Source organism: Uloborus diversus, chromosome 6 (genome assembly GCF_026930045.1).
Source record: "Uloborus diversus isolate 005 chromosome 6, Udiv.v.3.1, whole genome shotgun sequence".
In the NCBI taxonomy this organism is placed as follows: domain Eukaryota; kingdom Metazoa; phylum Arthropoda; class Arachnida; order Araneae; family Uloboridae; genus Uloborus; species Uloborus diversus.
Window position 1 is genome coordinate 27,449,125 of NC_072736.1, and position 26,860 is coordinate 27,475,984.

A 26,860-nucleotide genomic window follows, 5' to 3' on the forward strand; every position below is an offset into this window, starting at 1 on the left:
AACATATTACTGCCTAGTATTTGGTATATAAGTTGGTTGGTAAGAAGAGTCAAGCTGCAAAGTCTGAGTCGGACTGATTTTGGGGTAAAGAAGTTGGAGTCTCTAAAATTCCTAGAGTCGATCATTTTCCTTCAGTCTCTGCAGACCTGATCAAAAGTACCAACATTGCAAAATTTCTTTATATCATAAAATGAATTCTAGTTAATCAAGGAAAGGAGAGCTAAGAAAAAGTTTTAAACTATATATTTATTTATGTCACATCAAAACAAATGGGAATTAACTATTTCTTACTCGGATAGATTGAGTGTAGAACAGTGTAGAAGAACACATCAGCAATATTATTTTTAAAAAAAGAATACCAACCTTTTGTATTTGAAGTACATCTGGCCAGGCGGCAAGCATTCCCTTGTATTCGTGGAGGACATCCGCCATTGGCTCCACGTCATATTTTGGCTGAAAAAGAATTTTGATCAATTAATAGTACGAGAATTAAATAATATTAAAGAAAAGCACATGTTTGAATTTTTGACATAAAAAACTAGTTTTTGACATGACATGCATTTTCAACTCAAATGAAATGTTGAAAACATCATATCTCAAGTGCCTTGTTTAAAGCATAGAATACAATTGAAAGCAATATATTACTTTTAACTGTATTCAATGTAAGTAAAATATATTTTATGCAATTAAACATGATCATCAGCAACTTTTAACGCTATTCAAAGTAATCATTAAATATCAATTGGATTTTAGACATAGAATTCAATTTATACTGCAACAAAAGCACAATTGATTTTTAGTTACAGTATGAAAATTCAAATTTTTTAAAAAAGGAACATGAAATGTTTTCATTACAACTACAAAATAATCATGTTTTCCTTTTTTTATTGATAAAAAACAATAATAATTTTAGACTGGGTACAGTAAAATTCATGCTTTAACTTCCTGAAGCGGTTAGAATAAATAGTTAATACATTGCAGTTAATTGGCAATAAACTAATTTAATTGTTATATAGTAAATTGTTCACGGTGAAATATTACTCTCAAACAGTGGCGGCAATTCAGGTGGGCAAGGGGGGGGGGGGGGGCGACCACCTCGGCACTTTTTCCATCATTAAAGACAGCCTGAATGTTTTTAAGATTTTAATTTGAAAAAAATTCTGGAGAGATCACCAAAGGATAGCTTAAAGCTGCATTTTTTAGACTTCGGTTTTGAAAAATTTCCGGAGGAGAACTCGTAAGCATGCTCCATCCTTCTTCTATCTTCAAAGAGGGCCTTAATTTATGTGATTACAAGATTCGAACTTCGGAATTTTTTTTGGAAGTGAACCCGCTTCTCCCTGACATCAGTAAAAAAGCGTTTTTAAACCTCCAATAAAGAAATAAATTCAGAAGTAGTCCTCCGCATTTTCCTTTGAAGTCGCCGAAGGAAGTCTTTTAGGGATTTATCAGTTCCAAAATATTTACCGGGGAGAACCTCCAAACTCATTCTTTTCTCATTAAGTTATTTAAAGATATCTGAAATAGCGTTTTTAAAAGGATTCAAATCTGCAAAATTTTCGGGAGAGAACCCCAGAACGCTTTGCTCTCAGTTTGCTAAAGATGTCCTAAATTTGCTTTTTTAAGACACCAGTTGCAGGATCATTTTTGGGGTGACCTTTACATCACCAAAGATGTTTTTTTTAACACTTCAGCTTTGAAATTTTTTTCGGGGAAAAGTTTCCAAAGCCTCTCCTCCTTAAATCACCCAAAGATAGTCAAAAGTAAAGGCTTTAGCTTCCAAAAATTCCTTGCCCCCGCACTTATAATTCCCAATCACCGCCTTTGCTCTCAAAACATGCTTGGGTACTTACTTATTAACGCCACCGCAGCTATTTATTTGGTGGTTTTTATAATATTTTATTTGGCAGTTTTCCTTAGTTGACAATTAAGGCAACAAGGAAGCTAAAATATAACATGCAAACAAAGAATGAGTCAAATGATTGTTCTTTATTGGCCCATTAGCGCAACTTCTTCTGTGGTGGCGTTAATACCTAAGTACCAATGGTTGAATAGTAAAATAGTACTCCTGAGACACGTTGCTATTTTGCGAATTAGGCTATCCGTTTCTCACCTGATCCTCATACATTTTCCCCAGGTCCTCGTAGACTTCCGCGGTGTGCTTGATGGCAACCGTGAGTGGCTCAGCCACAGGGGAGGGGTCCATGGCGAAAGCCACACCCAGGTCCCGGAAGGCGTCCGACATGCGTTGGATCTCCTTCCGAACTGGGCCCGAGTACCTCTTGTGCTGGTCCACGGCAACGCCGAAGAGTTGACGCACGCTGTCGTCCATCTTCACCACAAACCGGTTGAAGTGGTCCATCTGCTTCTCGCTATGGGAGAGACCTACGTATAACACTTTCTCACCTGAACTCATACAGCAAATACTCTTTTCTTAGAATAATTTAGGCTTTGTTAAAAAATATGAGCATGCGTACGGTCAATATCAATGGTTCTAACAAATTTTAATGATGAATACTTAATGAACGTATACACCAGCAGATATTAGGCAGTGTTAGAAATAAGAATTTAAACCTAGGCATCATGATGACAGTATAAGTTTCTTAGCATCAAAATGAACAACCTAGGTGCTATTTTTAATAAATCAAACAAACATATGAGTCAGTGAGAAGCAAAGGCATTCAAGTGCCAAAATTAAAAATTTGGAGATAATCAGTACACATGGCACCTTTCCTATGTTTTAGGGCAAGAGATGGAACTGGTAGCTCTGGTGGGTGCTGCTATGCAGCATGATTTAGAAAAAACATCATTGAAAGTATACCTAGGATCTGAACTTTAAACGCATTTTACTCAAAACTTTAAAATTCCACTTACATGCCTTTGCTTCTTTCTGCCTCAAATGTATCCAAATATATATTTTTGAAAACAAACACACTGCTGTATACTATACAAAAGAAAATTACATTTCAAAGACAAAATTGGTTGCAGTTGAAAATTACTCTTACAAATTTATGATTTGGTTCAATTACAGATCTTAATTTCAAATAGGAATATTTCAAATAGGTGCAATGGTTCCGGTTATTACTTCGAACATATAAACACACAAAAATCCACCCTCTCTCTCTTTATAATATTAGTATGGATTTTAAATTGACATAAAATTCAAATTATTCGAATAAAATTTTTTGATTAAATATTGGGTTCAAATTTTAACCAAATATTCGGTATTCAGCAAAATATGGTATTTGCTGCATATCTAATAATGATTTTTGCTTGATTTGACAAAGAAAAGAGAATTCACATTAAATTGAACTATGTCTAAATGCGCATATATATTTCGGAAATTTGTCATTTCAGGATTGGAGTTTTAAGATGATATTTAGTAGAAAAGAGTAGTTCATACTTAACGATTCTTCCAGGCGAAATCGTGCAGGCAGAAAGAGATTAATAAGCAGTGGGTCGAGTTCATTCTCCAATAGTCATTGATAAATATAGGATTTTATCTTTGTATAAGGGGTAATACTTTTAAGAAATAAATATCTATTATTTAAAAATGGCATAATATTTCCCAGAAGCGAGCCAGAATGAAATACATTGAATGACAGAATAAATTCTAAAGTATACAAGGTTGCCAAAAGTATATTACCTTTCTGACAAATTCTTTCTACATCACACAAACAACATAATTTTTTTTTCCTTCTTTAATTTCATTTTTCAGAAATTAATAAAAAAAAGAGTAACAGAGTAGCTTTTTTACAGATTTTGAGAAAAGAAGTTAATCATGTGATGCTTACACTACTGGATTTTCCAGAGGATTTGCAGGGGTTGATATCACATGAAAAAAGGAACCACCAATCAGCTTTTCTTTCTCAGCATTTCTCTTTCCCGTCTTCCACCTCTAGAATTAAAAAAAAAGTTTATAGTGCAAAAAAGTGGCCAATTAACAACACATTTAAAACTTGCAAAAGAATACTAGGGCTAGCCTATGTTTCTATTTAGGGTTATCTTTTTTACTGCACACAAACAGGGCTAGACTTATTTTAAAGTGTGAAACTGGTATGCTTCCATTTTTATGCTAATCCTCATTCAATTAAATAGTATTAGAACCAATATTAAAAATATTAAATCCTGTCAAATAGAAAGTTTTTTTTTTTAAATATAATTTTACAAATGACCTTAGGTACAACATAACACCTATGGTCTAGTAGCTAGGGACATTACCCAAAAGTTAGTTTTCAAATTGCAATGAAAGGGAAAAAATCTCACAGATTTTATAAAAGTAAAAATATCAGCAAGTATCATTTGTTAATGACTTAAATTTTAATGCCATAAACTATTAGTGACTTTTAAGTATTTTCATAAAATATTTAAAATTATCATTTAAAAGCTGATTATAAGGGTCAGCTGCGCATATTGTCCTTCAACTAATCATACAAAAACTTTTTCATTAAAATAATATAAGAATGAGGACTTAATTACAAGGCAACTTTGTGGCACTAGGTGCAATACTAGATGTGATTTTCTGTGATGAAACCTATTTTTGATTTCAGATAAAATCTCTTCTACAAAAAATATAATGATGTATTTAATGATCCATTTAGTACCTAATGGGTAGAACAAAACTATTTAATAAAATTCAAAGTGAGGATTAGAATTAGCTCAACAGAAAAAATGAATGAGATGAACTGCAAGAGCTACTTCAGGCTATATTATAAATTTTTTGATCTGTAACATGCCACATCTTCCTCCTCCAGGATTTTAAAATGGCTATAAAAAACAATTACTGTGTTAGCTCACTCAACTGAGTGAAAAATTTAGAAAATATATTTCAAATAAAGTGACGTGGCTTTTTTTCGAGGATAATTTCCCCCCTGAACTTTATGAAGCACCTGCAAAATCCTCTAACCACCTTGTGAGCAATATCACGGCCAAGTATCATCGGAGTTACCAAAATCTTTCCAGTCCAATTACACTAGGGAACAGTTCTATTCATTGCATGTGTCTGTTGGGAAAGAAATTTCCTAACGATAAAAGTACACTGATTACAACGGCAAAGACTTGCTTGAACGTTATTGCTGCTTTGTAAGTCTGTTAATAAAATTTTCTTTTTGTTTGAAGGGAATAATACTCTAAAAAATACTTAAACCAACCCTCGCAACCCCTCCAAAAAAAAAAAAAAAGGCATACAGCATACTTTCTCATCTGTACAAGTGAGGAAGTGCATCCAAACTTCACTCTGGGAGAGGACCGGGTGCCGGCAAATCCGATTCACCCACATTTGCAGCTGGTTCATGCGGTGGTCAATGAAGTCTTGTTGGTAACGCCCTGCACAAAAAAAGTTAAAGTAATTCAGTTTCTGTGTGAAAACCGACATATTTTAAAACTTTTTTAATGGACCACTTTTTTTTACCCAAAAGGAGTAGAAGAACTGTCATAATACACACCTTATATATTGCATGCATTTGTTTACTTAGATCATTCTACATATCAGTTGCCTTGATTTATAAATACGGTCCATGATATTTGATACACATCATATATGGTTGTTTAACACAATAATTAAAAAATATAAATAATGCTAAAGTGCAAGTTGTACAACTTAATTTCTATTCAGAAACAAACATGTCACACTATGAACTATAATACTTCCAACCAGGGTTGGAACCTATAATACTTACCACCAGGGTTGCTAAATTAGCCACCTGTGGCAGCTTGATGAACAAAGTGTTTTAGTTTAAAACAAACATGTTGCTAACATTTGAGAATTATTAAGGGAAATAAAGATTTCAATAGAAAACTATTAGTTTTTAAGTTCAAATATTTTTTGCTTGAGAACTTATGAAAAAATATTAAGAAACAGATGCTACTACTTTTTGAATAAGCAAGCAAGTAAATACAGTCGAGTCTCAATACAACATTTAAGGGACCCTTAGTATCAAAGAGAATTTCACATGGTAAGGAGATTAAAAAAAAAAAAAAAAAAAAAAAAAATCAGACGAATTTTCTTTTTTTTATTTTATAGAACAATATTAGATACTAAAAAATTAGTGAAAAAAGGCAAGAAATAAAACTTCTTGAGAAAAACAGCATTTTACAGTTCAGAGCTGCAAAGAATGTTGTACACAAGTTTTAGGGGAATTCAAAATTTTACTATTAAAAATTTGCTATCAGAATTGCTGCTATTAAGTTTTACTGCATATGCAAAGATACTTAATATATGTAACTAAAAAAAAAAACTCTTCTCAAGAGTTAGTTCCAACTGCACAAGTTAGGGCTGTAACCATAGTTTAGTTTTGGAGAAGGTTTATCAAACAAATTTATCTGGAAATCTGTAAGATCAATATAATTTGATTTCATTTCATTTCTATATCCTATCAGTTCTTTATTAATTAGTTTTCTTTTATGTTATGAAAGTTGTAGTTAAGTTAGGTTATTAAAGTTTGATTATTAAGTTGTGGTTTTAGGTTTCTTAAATGAAGGATGCTGCTTTAAGGGCACTAACATGAGCAAATGTAGCAAAGATGTATCTATTAAAGGGGGAAATTTTCACTTTTGTTAGATGTTCAATATCTTTTCAACAACTCAAAAGAATAGGTGCTTGTACTCACATAAGTTCATTTGAAGTGATAGTTCTTAAACTCACATTTAATCATACTTACAAAATACGTTGAGCATAATTTTGGTGCTTTCGAATTGGAAGAATTTTGTTGTTTTTGTTTGCAGTTTTCAAAATGAGAAGGAAAAGGCTCCTTTGCTTTGTAAGAAATGATATTTGCAATCACTACAGCTGCTGCAGATAAAGCACTGAATTTGTACATTTATTTAATAATAATAATTTCAGTTTAAAATGAAATTGTAAAATAAAAAATAAAATAGCAATGGCATTTTTTCAGCGAAAATGTATAATGAAAAGCATTTTTTGGAATGAATAGTGCGGAAAAATTTCAAAGGGGGTTTGAATCCATCTCTTAAGTACGACTGTGCAAGTGTGTATAATATATTTTATCCACTGTCTTTCATTTATCTTCAAGATAGTTTTGAATATTTTTAAACTCTCTTTCTTTTCAGTACAAAAAAAAAAAATTGTAAGTAAAAAGCTTGAAGTAAAAAGCAAAGTACCTGAAATCTGTTTGTCTGGTAGAGGAGGAATAGGTATGAGAGAAAACTTTTCTTCTAGCCTTTCATGAAGCCAGTCAAAATGTTTGTACCTCCGCCGCACAGCAATGTTATTAAACTGTGGATTAAAAAAAAATCACAAAACATCAAAATACAAATATAAATTCAAAAATAAACAAGTGTTTGACTATTAGCTAAATGAAATCTAATTAGGATTAACTTCCTGAGAATGAAAAATACAACCAAAATAAATAATTTTTTACTGCTAATAAAACAGTAAAATGAACAAGCCAGATATGTTCTAATGCCATTGGCTATGTTAGAGGTTTCAGTGGTTCACATTTATGATTAAAGTATCTTGCTGTTTTATTTCCTGTTCTCCTTATTATCTTTTTCATTTGTAATACCAAATTAGTTCTATACATTACGAAAAAGTTTGCTGAACACTAGTTTAGAAAATCTAGTTTAGATTGGCCCAAAAGCTGCTGTCTTTTTTATTTTTTTACATACTTACATTTTTATGTAATAAAAACATTGAGCATTTTGCAGACTGAATTCAGTGGGCGGAAAAAACAAAAAAGAAACTTTTCAGCAGTTAAATAGATTGTTGTCATACATTGCAAATTTCTTGAAACTGCTTTTAAAAATTATTTGATTGTACTTTCTGAGTTATTGCATTTAACTGAATAATCTTATGCAAACAAAATATTTCATTAAGATCAAAAGAAACTTCCAAGACAGAGCCAGATAAAGCTTTTCATTTAATAGAGATTTGGTCGCATTTATGATAGGGCTCACATTCTGTTCTTTTCAATTTTTCTGTGTGAAAACTTAGTTTTGAGTAATTTTTTTATAGTGAAAATTTTAACATCAATGGATCCACACAAAGTCAGAAATATAGGGAGAATATCAGGTCAGTATAAAAATAGCTACACAAAAATTATAAAATAAGGCCATTTGAGGCAGTGAGAAGCACAGGAATATAGTGGCAAAATTAAAGATTTGTAGATAACCAGTACAAATAGTAGGAGAACCACTCCTTTGCCTTGGGATAAGAGATAGTACTAATAGCCCTGGTAGGTGCTGCAGTATAGCATGATTTAGAAGAAAAAAAAAATCAATGAAAGCTTACCTAGGATTGCAACTTTAAAGAAGTTTTGCTCAAAACTTAAAAATGTCCACTTACACATCCCTTTGCTTCCCACTCAGGGGTGCCCACAAGGGGGGATTATGGTGCAAGTTGCACCATCAGCATTTTTTTTGGGGGGGGGGGGAGGGATTTTTTTACATGTACTTATTTAAATGTATTTCTTGATTTATTTTTAATTTAGATTATTTTATTTTATTCTGTTTATATTACATTTCATTTATTTATTTAGTTTGAGTGTGTATATGACATTGGCATAGCAGAGAACTTTTCTAATAAAAAAAATAATAATAATTAAAAATAAATAAATAAACAAATAAAAAATATTTAAAAAAAAAAGGAAATAAAATAAAAAAGAACTAAAAAGCAAATTAATAAATAAATAAATAAATAAAAAGAAAAGAAAAGAAAATTAAAAAAAGACAACTAAAAAATATAAAAAATAAAAAAGGGAAAGAGTTGAGAAAAATCGGGGGGGGGGGGGGATTTGCGCCTTTTAACTTAGGGGGATGGGCACCCCTGTTCTCACTGCCTCATTTGTAAACACTTGGTAAAATCACTTTTATATAGATAAAAGCATACTCAGAGCTTCAGTAATGAGGATACCACTATACCAGGGAGCCTGAGGGTTTAGATAACTACCGGAAAAGAGGAGCAGGGCGATGGCAAGGTCAAAAAATTATATGAGTGTATGAGATCAGCGGCATTGGAATTTATTCAAAAATCATCTTAAATATAGAGAGAGGATTTAGCTTCTTGTTTAAAAGAGTCAGAAAATCAAAACTAGATCAAAATACCAGATGTATGAATATAATTGCAAGCATGAGGTGTAGTCAAACTTGGAGATAGGGGAGGGGAATTCGAGGGTTTCTCCCCCGAAATGTTTTTGAATTGTAGACTTCAAAATGCATTTTAGACTATAGTCTAAGCGTCTCTGAACCTCCCCCCCCCCCAAAATTACCAAAGATATGTCTTTGGTAATACTAGGGGGAAAAGTTTCAGAGATGCTTCCTCCCACCATTTTTCGAAACTTTTAAAAACCCAGCTGTTATCTCTGATTTTGTTGAGAAGTGGGTGGTTAAGGGGCTCTCCCCTAGAAATTGCTTGAAATTGTAGCTCTAACAATAATGCAACTTCAGATGATTTAGAAAGGAGAAATTAGGGAGCTCTCCCTTGGAAATTTCTCTAAATTGATCGCAGAACTTAGAATGAAGTTTAAGGCTATCTTCACCGATGTTGGCAAGAGGGGGTGCTCTCCTGAAAATTTTCCAAAGCTAACTTTTAAAATGCAGTTTTAAGAGGACCTTTTTTAATGTTAGTGGCTGAAACTATCGCCGACCCTTCCTCAGTATTTTCCAAAATTTAAGTTAAAAAATGCAATTATAGATGATCTTCAATGATGTTAACAGAGAGTTTGGGTGCTCTTCTCCAAAGGATTTTTCAAAATTGAATCTCTAAAATAGAAATGTTAGGCGTTTAATAATGATATTAAGTCGAAGAGTGGTTCGGGGATCTCCAGAAAATTTTAAATTGAAGTTTGAAAAACTAAATTTTAGACAATCATCAATGATGAATAGGGTGCGTTTCTCAGGGATTTGAGTGGGAGTGCTATCCTTGAAGCTTTTCGGAATTGCCGTAATTTCCAGCCTGATATTTTTGTTTGAAATTCGAGCGTTTGCGGTACCCCTGGTGACCCCCGTGCGCATGCCTCTGAGCATGTTAGATGAATTTTATTATGTGATAGACTTTTTTGAGGCACATTTTTTCTATCCCGTTTTCAAAGATACTTGGAATTTTGGCAATGATCCAAAAAAAAAAGACCACCTTGAGCATGTGTTTGGTTATACTGTCCAAGTACAAAGTGAATTAATGGATCATGGAGGGACCACCTACATCGTAATTTGGATTCAAACCACTAAAAGATGATTGACAGATTTGTTGTTCTGATTAGTAATATTTTGCCTTTGCTAAGGTTAGATGCCGGGTATTAATTGGGAACCACACCATGCCACCAGGTAGCCACAAGTTTTAAAACAAACCTGCTTTTAAGATCAGTAGGGGAATGCGGGGCAGTGAAATAGTTAAGATAACTTACTTTTTTTCAAATATACAAATTGGAAATTTGTCCTGAAAATTATGGTACACAAAGAAAGAACAATACATTTCATAGTAAAACTTGCATTGAAACAATATTTTTTATTTTTGGCAGTAAATTTGCACCTTAAAGAAGGTGGAAAATTTTCACTTCTGTTTTTTATGATGCAAAGTGAAAAATAAAAATATTTTCTGATGAAATACTTTCTACTTGATTGTTAAAGATCTTTTTGATCAAATAAACAAGTGAGTGAATGAATGAATGAATAAATGAATAGGAGGTGAAACAATAAATAAATAAACAAGTTAATATATGAGGGAAAATAAAGGAGTGAATAAAATAGAGTAAATAAGAAAATAACTGAATGAGTGAATAAATAAACATATTATTAAATGAAGGACTGTAAATAATTAGTTAATAAATGAATGTGTTAGTAATTTAAAAAATGATTGAATGAGAAAACAAAATGCACTATTTGACTTTGCCCTGCATGCACATCACTAATTATACAAAATATTTAAAATACAAATAAGCTTAATATTAAACAAAAAAACTACTGCACTGAATATTAGTAGGTCTCAATTAATAGGTGAATGTTAACAAGAACTGTATCATTTAACAATGACAAATAAATTTTGACTTTTAACAAAATATTACAATATGAATATCAATTTTTAAAAACTGGTTGTATTATCATATTTTTGGACTTTCAGAGGTAATTTTATCTTGTCGGGAATAACCTACATGTATTACTTTATAGTCAAAATACCACTTTGTAGGTGGCGCCAAAAACAGAGTAAATATATCACCATTTCACTTTGCCCCACATTTCCCTATTTTAAGAAAGGACTTTTGTTGAAGCCAAAACTTTCAAAGGTTTCATATTTATCATAAAGACTTCAGAACTGAATTCTGAATTGAAATATTGGGATAAAATGTATCATGTTGTACAGATTCGTTACAATGACCAGTTACAATATGCATAATTTTTGCTATCATTTCTAACACAGTGCAATATTTCATGATTGTACTCTTCAATTTCAGAGAGAGTAAAAGACTTTTTTTACAAACTACATGATTTTCACCTGGAACATGTCTTTTTATTAGATTTCCATGTATCTGAATGGTGATCAAATCAAACTATTAGTTCTAGGGGTGTTAGTGGACTCAAGAAAAAATTATCTGAAGATAATGTGAAATTTGTAGAAAAACTATGAGGAAACTCGACCCCCCTCCCCTATGAAACTCAAGAATGCATACAAAAATCATTAAAATCATTAAAAAAAAATTTTTTTAAGTTTTTTTATTTGTAAATATTTTTTTAGGTTTAGAATGTGTTGACAGCTCAAAATTTTCGGAAATGGCAACCCAAAATTTTCAGATCGCAAACACCCCTGAAGTTCAGACAATTAAAGTTATACTGCATAGATGTTTTACATACATATAAAATCATCAGAATATGTTTAACACATATTCTGATTCATATTCAAAGAATTTTCCAGTAAAAATCATATTGACAGAAAGATTAAGCACTTAAGCACCGGCATTTAGAATACAAATACAGGTTCACTTACTGATGGAATGAGTGTGTAGGCAATGAAGCTCTTAAATCCTTTCAGCTTACTCGTCTTCTGAGGAGACCGAATGGAGCATGTGTAAGGGGAGACACTGTCCAGCCACTGGATTTCACCGTCTTCCTCCTGGAAACGCAAACCATTTAGTTTAGAAGTATAAGTGATTCAATGATTCTCATCATGTCTCTAACAAACTAAATGAGTCTAAATGAGGTTTCCCTCAAACATATTTTTGTGCAGCGGATAGGGAACACATAAAAAAAAATTGTTCAAAACTTCACGAGTAGCTGTAAAAATAGTTTTCACAACAAAAAATTACTGATAGATTGCACAAAAAAAAAAACAGGTTTGTGTGCACTAAAAGTTAAGGATTTTTAAAATTATTTTAAATACAAGAACTAATTGAATTTCATGATAGATCAATGCTACAATACACAGACATTTAAAGTATGGAGCTATCATAGCATGTGACTACATCCAAACTCGAGATTTTTGACATCAATAAATGAATCTAACTCATAAATTCAAGTCACAGCAAACATTAACTGGATATCTTCACGTTGCAAAATTAACTTATGTATCATTGGAGGAAGTTAAATGATCTTAAGCCAAAATTTGCTTTCTTGATTATGTTTATGTCTTTAAGTGTAAACTAACATGCACACTAACAAGGCACTTAAACATTCCTCCATAATATTTATCACTAACTAGTTCAACATAGTACAGCAAAATGTGTCAGAAGGCATTCCTTTTAAAATTTCTTTATGCTTGTAAAACTTGAGACACTTGGTCAACTCTGGTGAAATCAGATTCAAATGTTCTTTTGGTCTTTTTTTTATCATAATAGCATATTTCATTCCATCATGGAGAAGTAGCTAACTTTATTGTTGAATAGTAACTCTCATCAAACTTGAAATTTCTGATTTTGTTTTGGTCTCTCTATTGCTTCATAAACGGAGAAATATAATTTAAATCATTCTGTATAGCTTGATCAAGCTTTACAGGCTGCATCCATCAAAAGCATTTAAAATTAATGTTCGATGATCAGATTTTTGTTACTAACTTCTTGTGTTACAATGATGAAATTATGGCAGCTTCGTAAAAGGCAAAGATGAACTTCAATTATATTGTACAAGCACTATAATTCAGCATATAACAAACACTACACTACAAAAAAGAAAAAAAAAAGATCAGTGGTACAATATACTGTATTTTCCTGCGTATTATCCGCGAGCGAGGTAATAACTTTGAAGGCATAATCAATATTAATCTGAAATATAATCTATATATACTGATTTCTTTTTGAATTCAAGATTATAGTAAGTTAATTACTTGAAAAACAGAGTCAAGACAAAGGAGCAAACGGTCTTATCTTGTACAAATGGCTTCCTAATTCACTGTAATGTTGATTATTTTACAGGGACTAAATCACGTAAGAGGAACATTCAAGCAACGTAAAATAACCAACATACAGGGAGGCAGCGAGAAGGAACATGCAAGCAATGTAAAATAAACAACATTCAGTCAGCGTACAGTCTCTATTGCTGAATCAGAGCGTTAGTGTTAAGAAGAAAAAAAATCCTAGATAATCCGCGGCAGTGTATAATCTGCACCTCATAAACTTTGCCTTTTTTAACAGATAATCCGCGGATTATCTGTATGCATTATTCTTTACACGCAGGAAAATACGGTAACTTTGAAAACAGCTCAAAAATTGGTTTGCTGTCAGTTTCAATACATAACAGCGTCATGATCAATAAAACAAAGCATTGTACATAGAAATAAATCTTTGAAGCGCTTTCTGGACAGACAAAAGTAGTTGACTCAGAATGTTTCATAAAAATAAGAATCATAAGTTTGTGAAACAAAGCTTACGAGTAAATGAGTTATGATAAAATGAACTTACGATAATGGTGACACACTGTTCTTTCGGCACTGTGATTTTTGTATTACCCAGAATATAATCCTCACCCCCTGATTTCACAAAAGTTGAAAATCTGAAATTAAATAAATAATCATGTAAAAAAAAAGGTTTCTCAGTTTGAGGGCACACTTAGGCTAAAGAAAGTAACAAATTTTGTATCCCCAAAATTGGAACAGTGCAATGGACTGCAATGAACCAATATTGGTTGTAGCAAACTGTTCATACCTTTTCTTGTTAAATAGACAATATTGATGTTTTCATTATTTAAAAACAAAATCTACAATAACATGACAAATTTATCTCAGATTCTCCAGAATGATTTGTGAAATCATAGAAAGATTTCAAACTTTTTAATTTCCGGGGATTAAAAGGAAAAAACTTAACTCTTGCAAAAACAAAACCAATTTTCTGCAGTTGCACTGTCTCCAAAGTTTTTGAATTACTTTTTTCATGGGCTGGACAAAATAAACAACGGTGGTTACCATTGAACGCTCAGTGTTTTTTTTTTTTTTTTTCTGTGAGGTTGAGACACTGCTTTTAATTAAAAAAAAATGAACTAGCTCTTCAATTAGTTTTGCAAATTAGTGGATGTGCCTGACTATCTGTTTGAATATTGTGTCAAAAAACAATGAATCAGTCAAAAATTGTGGGACAAAACTACTTTTGATTGACTGATTTTATCGACACTCTTTGAAGAAATGAATAATTATTTTATGGTATGTTGTTTGAGCATCAATTTTTACTTTCGGGCTTTAAATTTTTTTAGTACTTCTCTAAACACTAGTATTGAGCACATTCATCTAAAAACTAGTTTTCATGCACAGCAATCTTTGGGAGTTAGTGAGTGGCAGCAAGCCAAGTGCAGAGCCCCCTAGTTTCGAGTCTTAAAACTAAAATATTTTGCAAGTGAATAATGGATTGAATGTAGCGATTCAATGAATAAAAAAACAAAGTTACCTCTCTAAAAAGAATTCAAAATAATCTCTTAAAGAACAAAAACTTATATATAAACAAATCACAATTACAGTGATTGCTTCTGAGTTAATTGTTTTATTGTTATGTAAGTGAATCTCTAGAACAAGTGACCTACAATAATAACAAAAACGCATTAACGATATCTCTTATCTTGTTAAAATATTTGTTTTCCGGATTGGTGCACAGTGTTCCCAGTCAAGTTTTACCTATTATGCAATTGAAAATATGATGCCAATCAACAAATGCCGGATTTAGTAAACTCATTCTCTGTTTACTCACATTTGACTCTCTTATAAACTTTTTCCCTATTATTGTTTGCTTTTAAATAGGAATTAAGCAGGGAAATTTACTTCTTATTTCCTTGCAAAATGAACCCTAAATTATCCAGCATGACAGAAAACTCAAATTTCCCGGCAATGCTGGTCAACCTCACTTTTGTCTAGAATTCCAGCTAGTGCAGGATAACATGGTATATACTGTAACGTAGTTAGTATGTAAAAAACAAATGCAACAAGTCAGGATCACGAAGTAATCCAAACAGAAGTGATTGCAAGTTCCCGGTAATGGGTCAGCAACAGTCAGCAAAGTTAGGTCACAGCAACTGCCTATCAGCTGAAAATTGTAGAATGTACACAAAAGATTGAAAGTGTGAAATAATGTAACTTTAGGGAGCCATCTTCTCTTTAAAATTTAAATTTCAACATCTGGTCAAGTCGATATTTTCTCAAGCAATGCACAAGAAAATGAAACATTTCAATCCTTCCAGTTTTGTGGTTTATACTGTTTACTGTAATAGCAGACAAAACAAAGTTAACGTACAATTTTCTGACTAACGAATCTTTTTGCAAGAGTGCAGATAAGTTTTTATTTCACACATGCATACCTACCTATTAAAGCTTTTCTTGAGAGTCTTTTCTTTGGGATCCATTGCCCTGCTCAAGTCTTTTGTTTCTCTGGAGGACGTGGAGCTGACATTCGTAACTTGATTATGAGCACTTGACTGGTGATCCTACAGGATGAATTCTTCATTAAGGTCCCTTATTTTTCAAATCATAAACATTCACTTGATCTATATACTACTATGTAAAGAAAATAACAAGGCACAGTGCAAATAAAAATTGCCTTGCAACTAGAGATATTGCTATGAATTTTTTTTCAAGGTGAAAAAGCACTCTTTGATATTTTTAATGGCATGGAATTCCTTTTAAACAAGTAAATATACAAACTCAGTGAACACTATAATAGTTATCAATTTCATATATCTCTATAAACTACACAACTTTTCAAAAGTAAACAATAGGCTTTGAAGTTTAAAAAATTGCTCTGTTTTGCTTTGAAAACATAAAAATTCTTAGGAAAATTAAATTTTCAAAGTTTTTTTATCTTCCCATCTTAAGTCAAAGCTCTTGAATGAAAATGAATACTCACAGTAAACAGAGAATACCATATTGCTCTTGAAAAGGCACAGGTTATGCAAAACCATGAAGCTAGCACAAGTTCAGGAAAATTCACTTTCTTTTGATTGTGAAAGATACCTTTTAGGAATGGCTAATTTTAATATTAGTACTTTAATACTCATCCGCATATAAATAATAGCCGATGATCGAGTAACTGACGTGCTTCAACAATGAAACTCATGCCAAGGCATGATACTTTGATAATATGTTTTGATAATTTTTAACAGGTAGGAAAAAGCTTTATTGTGATAAGGCTGAACTGGATCCGGTAACTTAACTGTTTTACTCGTAAGACTGTAACTGGACTGTATAACTATAAAAACATCACCAAACAGGCAATGGCTTCATTCAAATGTAGAAGCAATTTTCACCCATCATACCTTTACGACGACTTTCTAGTTAACATAACAAAGGTCAATTATTAAATATTGTAAGAGTTTTTGAAGTTATTTGGTAAAACTGAAAAATGCTTTAATTTCATTTTATAAGGGGCCCATAAGAAAAGAGACGGTGTCCCAGTCCAGACCCCTAGCTTGAAGCTCAAAATCAATTAATTATTTCTTACAAAATATAAGTTCCAACAAAATTAACTCCTATAATAAAAATTGAAGTTATTCTATTTGCTTAACATATGTTTTTCATCAGCTAAACCAATTTTATGTTTTTGTATGTCAATGTAAAATACCTACTGGAGTTTAGGGTTAATCCACTGGAGTTAGGGCTAAAATTTCAATCATCAAAGTATCACCAAACAGGCATTGGCTTCGTTCAAATGTAGAAGCAATTTTCACCCGTCACACCTTGATGGGCAACTTTTTTGTTGCAGATAAAACTCATTCTGAAATGCTAATATATAAATATATTCTGAATAATAGTTTCAAAATTTGTGAAATGCTCTATAAAACGCAAAAGCTCTAATCCCAAGGTGTAGGTTATAACGGTCTTCTACTGTACTGCTCTTTACCTTCCCACAGCATCATATCACTTGAATTGAGAAGACTTTATGCAAAAAAAAAAAAGATAGAAAGCATACAATACCTGACTATATGTGGAATCATCATCATCCCAGTCATCATCCCAATCATCTACTTGATCTGCCCCAGGAAGGACAGCATCACTATACGGTGTCAACGTATCTGAGGGGGGAGGAGGGGGAGGCATTGAAGGAGGAGGAGGACTATTCATTACCTGCACAACAAAAAGATAAGAATTGTGAATTTTTGCAAAGAGGTTTTACTTTTAATTCTAATTAGCTCAAAATGCTTTCAAACTAGAAGTCAGAACACAGAAAATAAAAACAAAACAAGCAATCATTATTTATTTACTACCGGCTTTGGACAGTCTACCTCAAAAATAAAAATTACTTCAAGTGAGGAGTGTTCAACAATCATGCTTGAACAAAAAAAAAAAAAAAAAAAAAAAAAAAAAAAAAAAAAAAAAAAATCAGTAAAATTTTGCGGCAGGTTTCGGAAAAATAACCAAAAAGTAAACATTTTAAATTGTAGTCTATTTCAGTAAATTTGTATAAGCATACTATTTCACAAGTTTACAGATTGAATGACTAATCTAATAATTTCATATTAAAATGGAAAAGTACAAGATCAAAAAGATTAAAAAAGGATGATCTAATGTTAACATTAAACATGAGATATTGCTTTTAAATGTATAAATACAGTTTTTGACACAAGACAAAGATGTTTATGAAAAGTCTAACTTTCTGCTGGTTTCTTAGGGCTGAAAGCTCAAAACACTATCCAAGTACAAAAATTTTCAGTAGGTTTTAAAATCAGAGTGTTATTTTTATTATCTGGAGATGGTCTAATTAAATGGACTAAGTTAAAATTTTGAATTATGAAAAAGATTTTGAAGAAAAAAATCAATCATGAAACAAGTTTTAGAAAATGTAAGAAATATGTAACAAACAAGATGGTAGGATTTAACACAAAACTAAACTGAATCAACTGATTTCCTAAAGAGGCGCAATTTAGGATGAGGTACACCCCTAACAGTTCCATCCAAGATGGGTGAGCTTGATTAGAATTTATAAATGAACACATTTGAGAAAATCAATTTCCAAAACAAATACATGAATAAAGGACATAGGTGCTTGAATTCAAAAAACCACTTATGAACATTCAATTTGCATGAAACCTCAATCTTGGAAATAAAATTAAAAAATGTATAAGCACCTATCAAATACCAAGTTAATGACAAGTAAAAACTTACTGACTTTTCTTTTTAAAATCTAAATCAAAGCAGAAGGTAGCCAGAAGCAATGATATAGTTTTGTCTAGAAAATTACTTTTATAGAAAGATAAGAGAAAATCAGGACACCCCCATCTGATAATCAACACTTCTACTGTTTTAACAATGACTCTAATTTAATCTCTAAGTGTCTAACTTGATAGAAGGTTTATCAAGAACAAATGCCTAACCTCAAGGTCAAATATTGTTCAACTAATTTTATAAACCAAAACAAAGTTAAAAAAATAAAGCAATAATAAAGTTAATTTTTCTAACAATAATTAAAATTATCTGTAGGAATAATTGAATTGATTGGAATCGTTCATCACAATCATTAGATTATCAAGTTTACTTGATGCATATAAAATATATTTTTTTCCTTTTAGGATGATTTTCTTTCTTTTTGTTCCTCCAAGGAAGTTTTATTTTTAACAAAATACTAGAATGAGTAACATTATTGGAAGTAAAGTACTTTTTTTTTTCTTCTGGCATTGTAAATAAACATCAAATTCAACAAAACACACACACACAATGTATATCAGCAGTTAGAAATGAGGTGAATATTTTAAGTAACTTTTTTCAGTGGGCAAGTTCTGGAAAAAAAGGCGGGAGAACGCTTGCGGATTCTAATATTGAAGTAAAAAAGTTTCTTTTGTGTGTGGGGGGGGGGGGGCAATAATGATCTTTTACATCTACCCTCAACAACACAGACTTCCATTATCAGTAATTATTTAGAAAGACACAAATACCTTGATACTGAAAAGTAAAAATAATGAACATAAAAAAAAAAAAAAAAAAAAATACAGGTGTACATGTTTTGGGGCTACAAGGATCTCCTTTTAAATTATGAAAAAATGTGGATACAAAGATGTCCAACAAAAAGCTTTCATAAATTTTCTCCTTTATGGAATGATGCTGTTCATCCCTTAAAAAAGTTGTTTATTTCAAATTACCAGTATTTTTATCCTATCGAAAAACATCGATTTAAATTTGAAAAAAAAATGGACTTCTGAATAAGCGAACACTGGTCGATCTTGGGCACTTTTCTGTGATTGGAACTAAGTTCAGACCAGTGGCGTAACTACGTACCCTAAGACCCTGCAACACGGGAGGGCCCCGGAGTCGGAAGGGGCTCAAAAAATTCTGAGCTTCGGTTTTATTCAATTTTATTAAACTTTTCGGTAAATCAAACTTGCTTATAGTGGTTCTGGGCAACAGATCCTATTGGCCTAGGGGCCCCTGAGTAAGAAATCAGAGGTCGTTGACCAAACACTTTTTCAGGGCCCTCTTGTAATCAAACATTACAATTTTTGCCTTTGCTAAAACAGTTTTCACCATTTTGGGCCCCCCAAATAACCTCTAAGCCATGGCTTAGTTTGCCTATTAAGTAAAGAGGCTTTGACATTGGGTGGGGAGAATAGCCTCCAACTCCTGACCTAGCAATTTGAAGGAAAAAAAAATGCAATAACTACTTTGTTTTAAGACTAAACAGTTTTTATAAGGGCAATTGTTAATATAGTACCCACTAAGTTTTCTCACATTTTTTCTTCTTTTTTTTCAAAACAAATAAAAGATAGGGGCTTAGTTAAGAAAGTGAAGGAACGGATCCTAAAACTAAATAATTTCCTTTTACTTCATCAAAGACAGTCTTTTGTGTTTTTAAACTTCAATTTCGGAAACATTCTGGAAGACAGTCCAAAAAACCTCCTTCTCCCAAAAAACGCTTAAAATTGCTTTTTTGGAACTTCGATTTCAAAAAATTCCGGGGAAAAGTTCTGAACCCTTCCCAAATTTGCGGTTTTTCAACTTTGATCTTCAAAAAAGGTTGGGACAGTCCCGGAACCTGATCCCTTTTCATCAGGTCATCAAAGGTGCGTAGCCTACAAGTGCGTTTCTAGAGTATAATTTCAAAAAATTTCTGGGAGAGAGCCTCTGAACTCTCGTTTCTTTTTAAAATACCAAAGATCATATAAAATTGGGTTTTGGGTCTCATCTTTGAGCAAAATCCCTTTACATAACATCCTTAAAACGCTTTTGTGGACCATTTTGAATGAAGTTAGGGAAAGGGCATGAGGGTCTGGAACTTTTCTCTGGAATTTTTCGAAATCGAAGTTGCAAAAATTCTATTTAAGGATGGCTTACAGTCGCATTTTTTGAAACGCTTACAAAGAAGGTTCCCAAAACCTGCCCTTTTTTTAATATCATCTAAATTCGCCTAAAATTTGCGTTTTTGGAACTTCATTTTCGAAAATTCTGGGGCAATGGCCCCAACTCAATCTTTTGTTGTAATGTCTTCAAAGGTGTCCTACAACTGCGTTTTTAGGAGTTCCATTTGAAAAAGTTTCCAAAGGAGAGCCCCCAAATCCCCTCTCCCTTTTCATTAATATTAACGAAGATTGTCTAAAATTATGTTTTGGAACTTTAATGTCAAGAGATTTTTGGAACAGTCTCCGACTCCTTCCCCCAAAGGTGACTCACAATCACTTGTGTAAGAACTTTTGAAAAATTTACGGGTAAAGTCCCTGAACCTTCCATCCTCCTAACAACAAACGTTTAAAATCACTATTTTGGAAATTCAAAGATCTCCGGGAGAGACTTCTGAACCTCATTGTTTCGTTTAACGTCATCAAAGGTGGCTTATTGCATTTTTAGAAGTTCAAATTCAAAAAATCTCCGGGGATGACCACCGAACTCCGTTGTTTTAACATCATTGAAGGTTTTCTAAAATTGTTTTTCGAGCTTCCTTTACCAAAATATTTGTGGAAGAGAGTTACTATTTTCCATTACGTTTACAAAAAAGGACTTGCAATCGCGTTTTTAAAACTTCAATGTCAAAAAAATTACGACAAAGGGCTCTGAATTAGGAGAATTTTAGAAACTCCCCTCGAACCCCTATTTTTGTACAAATATTACATTTACAATTACAATTCTACAATTGCGAATTCTTTTTCTTCCCATTGTGAAGCAGTATCTGGATTCCTGTAACTAATGATCCTTTGCTAAACTAAAAGCTCACCCCTCCCTCAATATTTATGTACAGCTCTATATACATACAGTGGCTCCTAGAGACATACTGAGTAGCACTTTGGCCGAGTAGCCGAGTACTCGGCCTTTCATTACTCGGCCGAGTACCGAGTTACCGAGTACTCGGCCTTTCACTACTCGCTGAGTTACCAAGTACTAATTACGTTTTAAGAAGGACCACCGACACACGTGATGAATTTTGAACTTATTGGAATAGTTGTATAGACCTCCTTGTATATATAATAGTTTTTAAAACTAAATTCCTGCTGAAATTTAATTACGCATTATTTAAAAAATTTTGTTTACGTCAAAAATTTTACAAAAAAATTATATTTAAAATTAAAAATACATAAATAAAAGGTATGAATCAAGTTGGAATTAAAACAAATTATACCAATTATAGTTATAGTCTGCCAAACATAAATAATTTTTAAAAGCAAATAAAACAAATGTGCAGGAACACTGCAGACACGTGTTTCTGCGATATAAGGAACGTCTTTTTCAGTGCATAAAATGTGAGCTAAAGAATGTAAAGACATTTGACAAAAGAATCCGACTTTTGTCGGATGCCTTTAAAGCCACGAGCTCACACTTTGTGCATTGAAAAAGGAATTCCTTGTAATGCTATAACACATGTCTGTAATGTGCTTTTAACGTTGTTTTATTTCCTTTTATTTTTTAAGCAAAGGTATTTTTATAATTCTTATAACTAATTTTTGTTTGTAGCAAAAATCCATTTTTAATATAAAAATTCCATATTTTCTATACTTACTTTTTTTGCATAATTTTTAATAAATAAGTTTTATTTCCTTTGGGGACATTAAAATAGAGATTTATTCCATTGAAGCATTACAAACTTCATTATTCTCAAAATTTAAATTTGACTTCTATAAATGATTGCAGAATATTATATATGCTTGCACTTTTTTATAAATTTTAATATCTGTCTTGGACAATATTCAATTTTTTGCAACTACTCGGTATTGGCCGAGTATCGGTTCAAAATTTTCCGAGTACCGAGTACTCGGCAAATTGGCCGAGTAGGCCGAGTACTGAGTAGTTACCGAGTACTCAGTACGTCTCTAGTGGCTCCCAAAAGTATTTGCACACCTCGAAATTTTGTAGTAAAACCAAACAAACGCAAAACTGAATTCGAATATTAAGTCCAATTTCTTTTCACACCATTCCTATGCCATTCTGAATAAAACCCAGTAGTTTTTTTCAAAATATTGCCAGATTTTATTTTTGAAATTTGTCAAAAAATGAAGAGAAAGAGAAAAAATACGCCACAAAAGTCATAATACACTGAAATATTTTCGAATAAATTCATGATTAAAATTATGATATGTGGGTTTTTTATTATTTTTGCATTGTAATGACACTGTAAAGTCATTTGCCGTTAATTTTTCGTTTATTTATTCCCTAATATTCTGTTTATTTTAAAGTGGCAGGTATGCGTAGAAAACAACAAACACGATTCGAAATTTGATTTTTTTCCCCTCATAGTAGCCATAAATTGGTTTGAAATGTCTCTAAATTAGGTAATTTATACCATTCCATAGTGAAATGCTTGATAAAATGCTTTAAAGACAAGAATTGTATCGAAAACAAGGTAAGAAAAGGTCAACTGGCAAAGTTAACAATGCGTGATCAGAGGTTTACAGTTATAAAAATTATGAAAAATACACATGAGTGCTGAAAAAGTTTTTGCACAGTATTATGAAACATTTTACGTTTAATTTTCAGCTAAAATTGTTCTCCAAGTTCTCTGATTAGCTGGATTAAATGGGACCTTTTCCTGCCGAAATTTTCGTGTTTGTGCGAAAAATAGTAAGCTTACGCTTTCCATCGTAATATCAATGATAAATAAGCTCAAAACGTTTTGGAACAACGTCTTACTTATAGATGAAAATAAATTCAACATTTTGGGTTAAATTGTTGTATAATTGTAAATAGAAGAAAAAAAATGAGGAATTTAATCTTAAGAACTTAGTTGGATCAGTTAATCAGGACGGTGAAGGTGTTCTAGTGTGAGAGTGCATTACAGCATCTTGGAAATTTACAGGACTTGGAAATTTGGAATTTTTTGATGAAATAATGAATCATGCTGTTCATTTAAAGATTTTGAAAAACAATTTTAAACTAATAGCCCAAAATTTGGTAATCGGAAACAACTTTGTTTTCATCAAGATAACGACAAGAAGCACACGTTTGCGTTTGGTGCCTCAAAAATTGTCCTTATAAGCTTAGAAACATCTCCTCAATCGACAGATTTAAACTTAATGGAACATATTTGGAGATATCTGGTAGCTAGATTACGAAAATACACCATTGAAACAAAAAGCGAACTAGAAAGAGTTAGAATCGAAGTGCGGCTGAACACTTACTCAGAAAAGAAAAAAACAATGAAATCTATTTCCAGACATTTAAAAGCTGTTGTTGATACTGCATGATATTCTACTAAATAATAACTTTGTAAAATGTTGGATTATTTACTAATTTTTTGACATTTTTTCAAAGTGTACAAAGACTTTTGTGAGATAAAATTTCCGGCAATTTTTGGTTTTTGATTTTTTAAAAATTATGTTTTAATGTTTTATTAAAAAATTTTGTGTAGTTTTGTTAAAAATAGATCATAGATCTTATAATAAAATACCTATTCCAAAATATCAATTCTAACCAATGGATAATGGCCTATTTCCTTGAAAGTCGTAGGTGTACGAACACTTTTGGGAGCCACTGTATGTGTGTGTGCATTTGTTTGAAAAAATTGCGGGGCCAACAAAATCGAAAAAGTGTATGACTAATATAAGTTAATATGATTTTCAGTAGGGGGGGCAAAATCATATTTGCTGGGGGGGCCGAAAATTTGAAGTTATGCTACTGGTTCAGACAGATAAAATGAGGAAATATCCTATTGTGTGAAAGCATACTGAACTTACCTCCACATATCCTGCAGGGAAGAGACCTCTTTCTCCTCGACTGTTGACTCCTTCCCACCAGCCTTCTCCGACATCCTGGAATATGAAACGCGTGTCATGAGACAATGAATGATGTCTCACTCAACATCAAGTTCAAAACTCTGTACTACAGAGCCAGATTGACGTAACACCAAAAATTGAGATTTTCTGTTTATTAGTGCTTCGTATGTAGATGCCTACTCTGCAAAGTCCAAAAATTGAGATTTTTCGTTCCTTTGGGCCTTGCATGTAGATGCCTATTCTGCATCGAGCAATGTGAACGCAATTCTTAAAAAAAATCATTTTCAATTTTGTACCAGGGTTAAAAGAACACATGTCCCATCCTTTGCATGCACTAGAGAAAGTTTTTCCTCTCTCCTGCAAAATTACCATTATGTGATTTTACGTCCTTCTGGCTCTGAAGTACAGAACTATCCTTTTATGTAGCTTTTTGTGCCTCAAAAAGATGCTGTTTGACTAGTCATGTATAGATAATAAAGGTTATGAGAAAACTAGGCTTAGCGAAACATTTGGCTATCATTATATCACGGTTATCAGTTGGGGTGATTAAATTGACTGAAATTATTCGGCATAAGCATTAAAATATCAAGTTTATCTGATGCATATTAAAACGTTGACTGCCAAGTAAGAGTTAACTCATAGACTGCGCTTTTTTCTAGGACGCTAACTACTGTCCGATATTTTAATGCGAAACCTTATTCTAATTTGAGCATGCGTAAGGTCTCTTCTGATTTTATCAAAACAGGGGTGATAGCAAGAAGGAAGTTACGAGCAAGCAAAAACTGAATACATCGGGAAATGTGCTTCCTTAAACCATCACCCTTTTTTCAATTGGAACCATTTGCAGTTGCTAGTTGAGGAGTTTGAGAACAGACCGTACCAGTTATCTTACAAATACAAAAGTGAAGACCAGCAACAGGCTCTGGTCCAGCTAGACTGGTCCTAGTCAATTTACAATCCCCAGTGAAGATCAATGGCCCTCTTAAAACTGTCTACTCCCTTGCTCATTACCACCTCTTCCGGTAAGCTGTTCCAAGGTTCCACTACCCTGCTAAAATAATAACTTTTACTAATATCCATGTTAGCCTGAGATTTAAATAGCTTAAAACAATGACCCCTTGTCCTGTTTTCAGTGCTAAACTTCAGCCCCGTAACATCTTTCGTTTTAATAAATTTAAATAGCTGAATCATGTCCCCTCGATCTCTTCTTTGCTCAAGACTGTACATTTTAAGCCTTCTAAGCCTGGAATCATAATCCAAGTGGGAAAGTTCACTTATTAGCCTTGTAGCCTGCCTTTGAACCCTTTCCAATACATTAATGTCTTTCTTAAGATAAGGAGACCAAAACTGAACAGCATACTCCAAATGGGGTCCTACCAAACTTCTATATAAGGGCAGAAGAACTTCTTTAGATTTGTTTGAAATAGATCTATTGATAAACCCAAGCATCTTATTGGCTTAGAAATGTAATAAATTAGTTGCAGAAGATTTTTACCTTTCCTGAAACTGTACTGAAAACTAGTCAATAGATTATTAGTCTCTAGAAAATTTACTATCTTAATTTTCATCTATGTTTCAAAAATTTTGCAAACCACCGAAGTTAGACTCACAGGTCTATAATTTCCCGCACTCCCTTTAGACCCTTTCTTGAAGAGCGGTGTAATGTTAGCCAGCTTCCAGTCCTCTGGCACTGTCCCCGAATTATAAGAAGCATTGAAAATGTTTGCGATTACATCTGCTAATTCCTCTGCACATTCAACTAAAATTTTTGGATAAATATTATCTGGTCCCGGCGCCTTAGTCTCTTTAATTTTTTTCAAATGAAGTAAAACATCATCCCTGGAAAATACAAAGTCCTCAAGCTGTACTATAGCTTGTGTCTTATTGGTGTCAACTGTTGAGATACAGTTATCGTTAAAAACACTCGAAAAAAAGTTATTAAGAACATTAGCAATATCACTATCGTCCTGAATTAAAATTCAGTGCTCATCAACCAGTGGCCCAATATGACTATTTCGAACTTTCCCCGAATTAGCGTATGCAAAAAACCTCTTGGGATTCCTGTTTATGTTATCTGCCAGTCTTTGCTCCAACTCTCTTTTCTGAATCCGTACCAAATACTTAAATTTACGCCTTGCCTTACAATATTGGAGCCTATCTGCACTGTGACCTGCTTTTCTAAACCTATGAAAAGCAGCTTGCTTGTAATTTAGAGTGTCTTTAGTTTCCCAGGAGAACCACATTGGCCAAATTTTAGTGTTGACACCCTTTCTCCTAAAAGGAACATGATCCCCAACCGTATTCGCTAGATTTTCTTTAAACT

At 32.6% G+C, this 26,860-nt stretch overlaps 1 protein-coding gene across 1 annotated transcript in view; it reads right to left on the reverse strand.

The window, feature by feature from the left end:
* Positions 1-26,860, reverse strand: part of LOC129224416 (sorting nexin lst-4-like) — a 37,826-nt gene that overhangs the window by 4,972 nt on the left and 5,994 nt on the right. Inside the window, exons 3-12 of the mRNA XM_054858864.1 lie at positions 24,499-24,573; positions 17,327-17,476; positions 15,719-15,840; positions 13,839-13,929; positions 11,933-12,058; positions 7,120-7,234; positions 5,195-5,325; positions 3,795-3,898; positions 2,114-2,372; positions 364-453 (exon numbers count right to left, since the gene is read on the reverse strand). Of these exons, the coding sequence (XP_054714839.1) occupies positions 364-453; positions 2,114-2,372; positions 3,795-3,898; positions 5,195-5,325; positions 7,120-7,234; positions 11,933-12,058; positions 13,839-13,929; positions 15,719-15,840; positions 17,327-17,476; positions 24,499-24,573 (1,263 nt within the window). The remainder of the gene's footprint in view (positions 1-363; positions 454-2,113; positions 2,373-3,794; positions 3,899-5,194; positions 5,326-7,119; positions 7,235-11,932; positions 12,059-13,838; positions 13,930-15,718; positions 15,841-17,326; positions 17,477-24,498; positions 24,574-26,860) is intronic.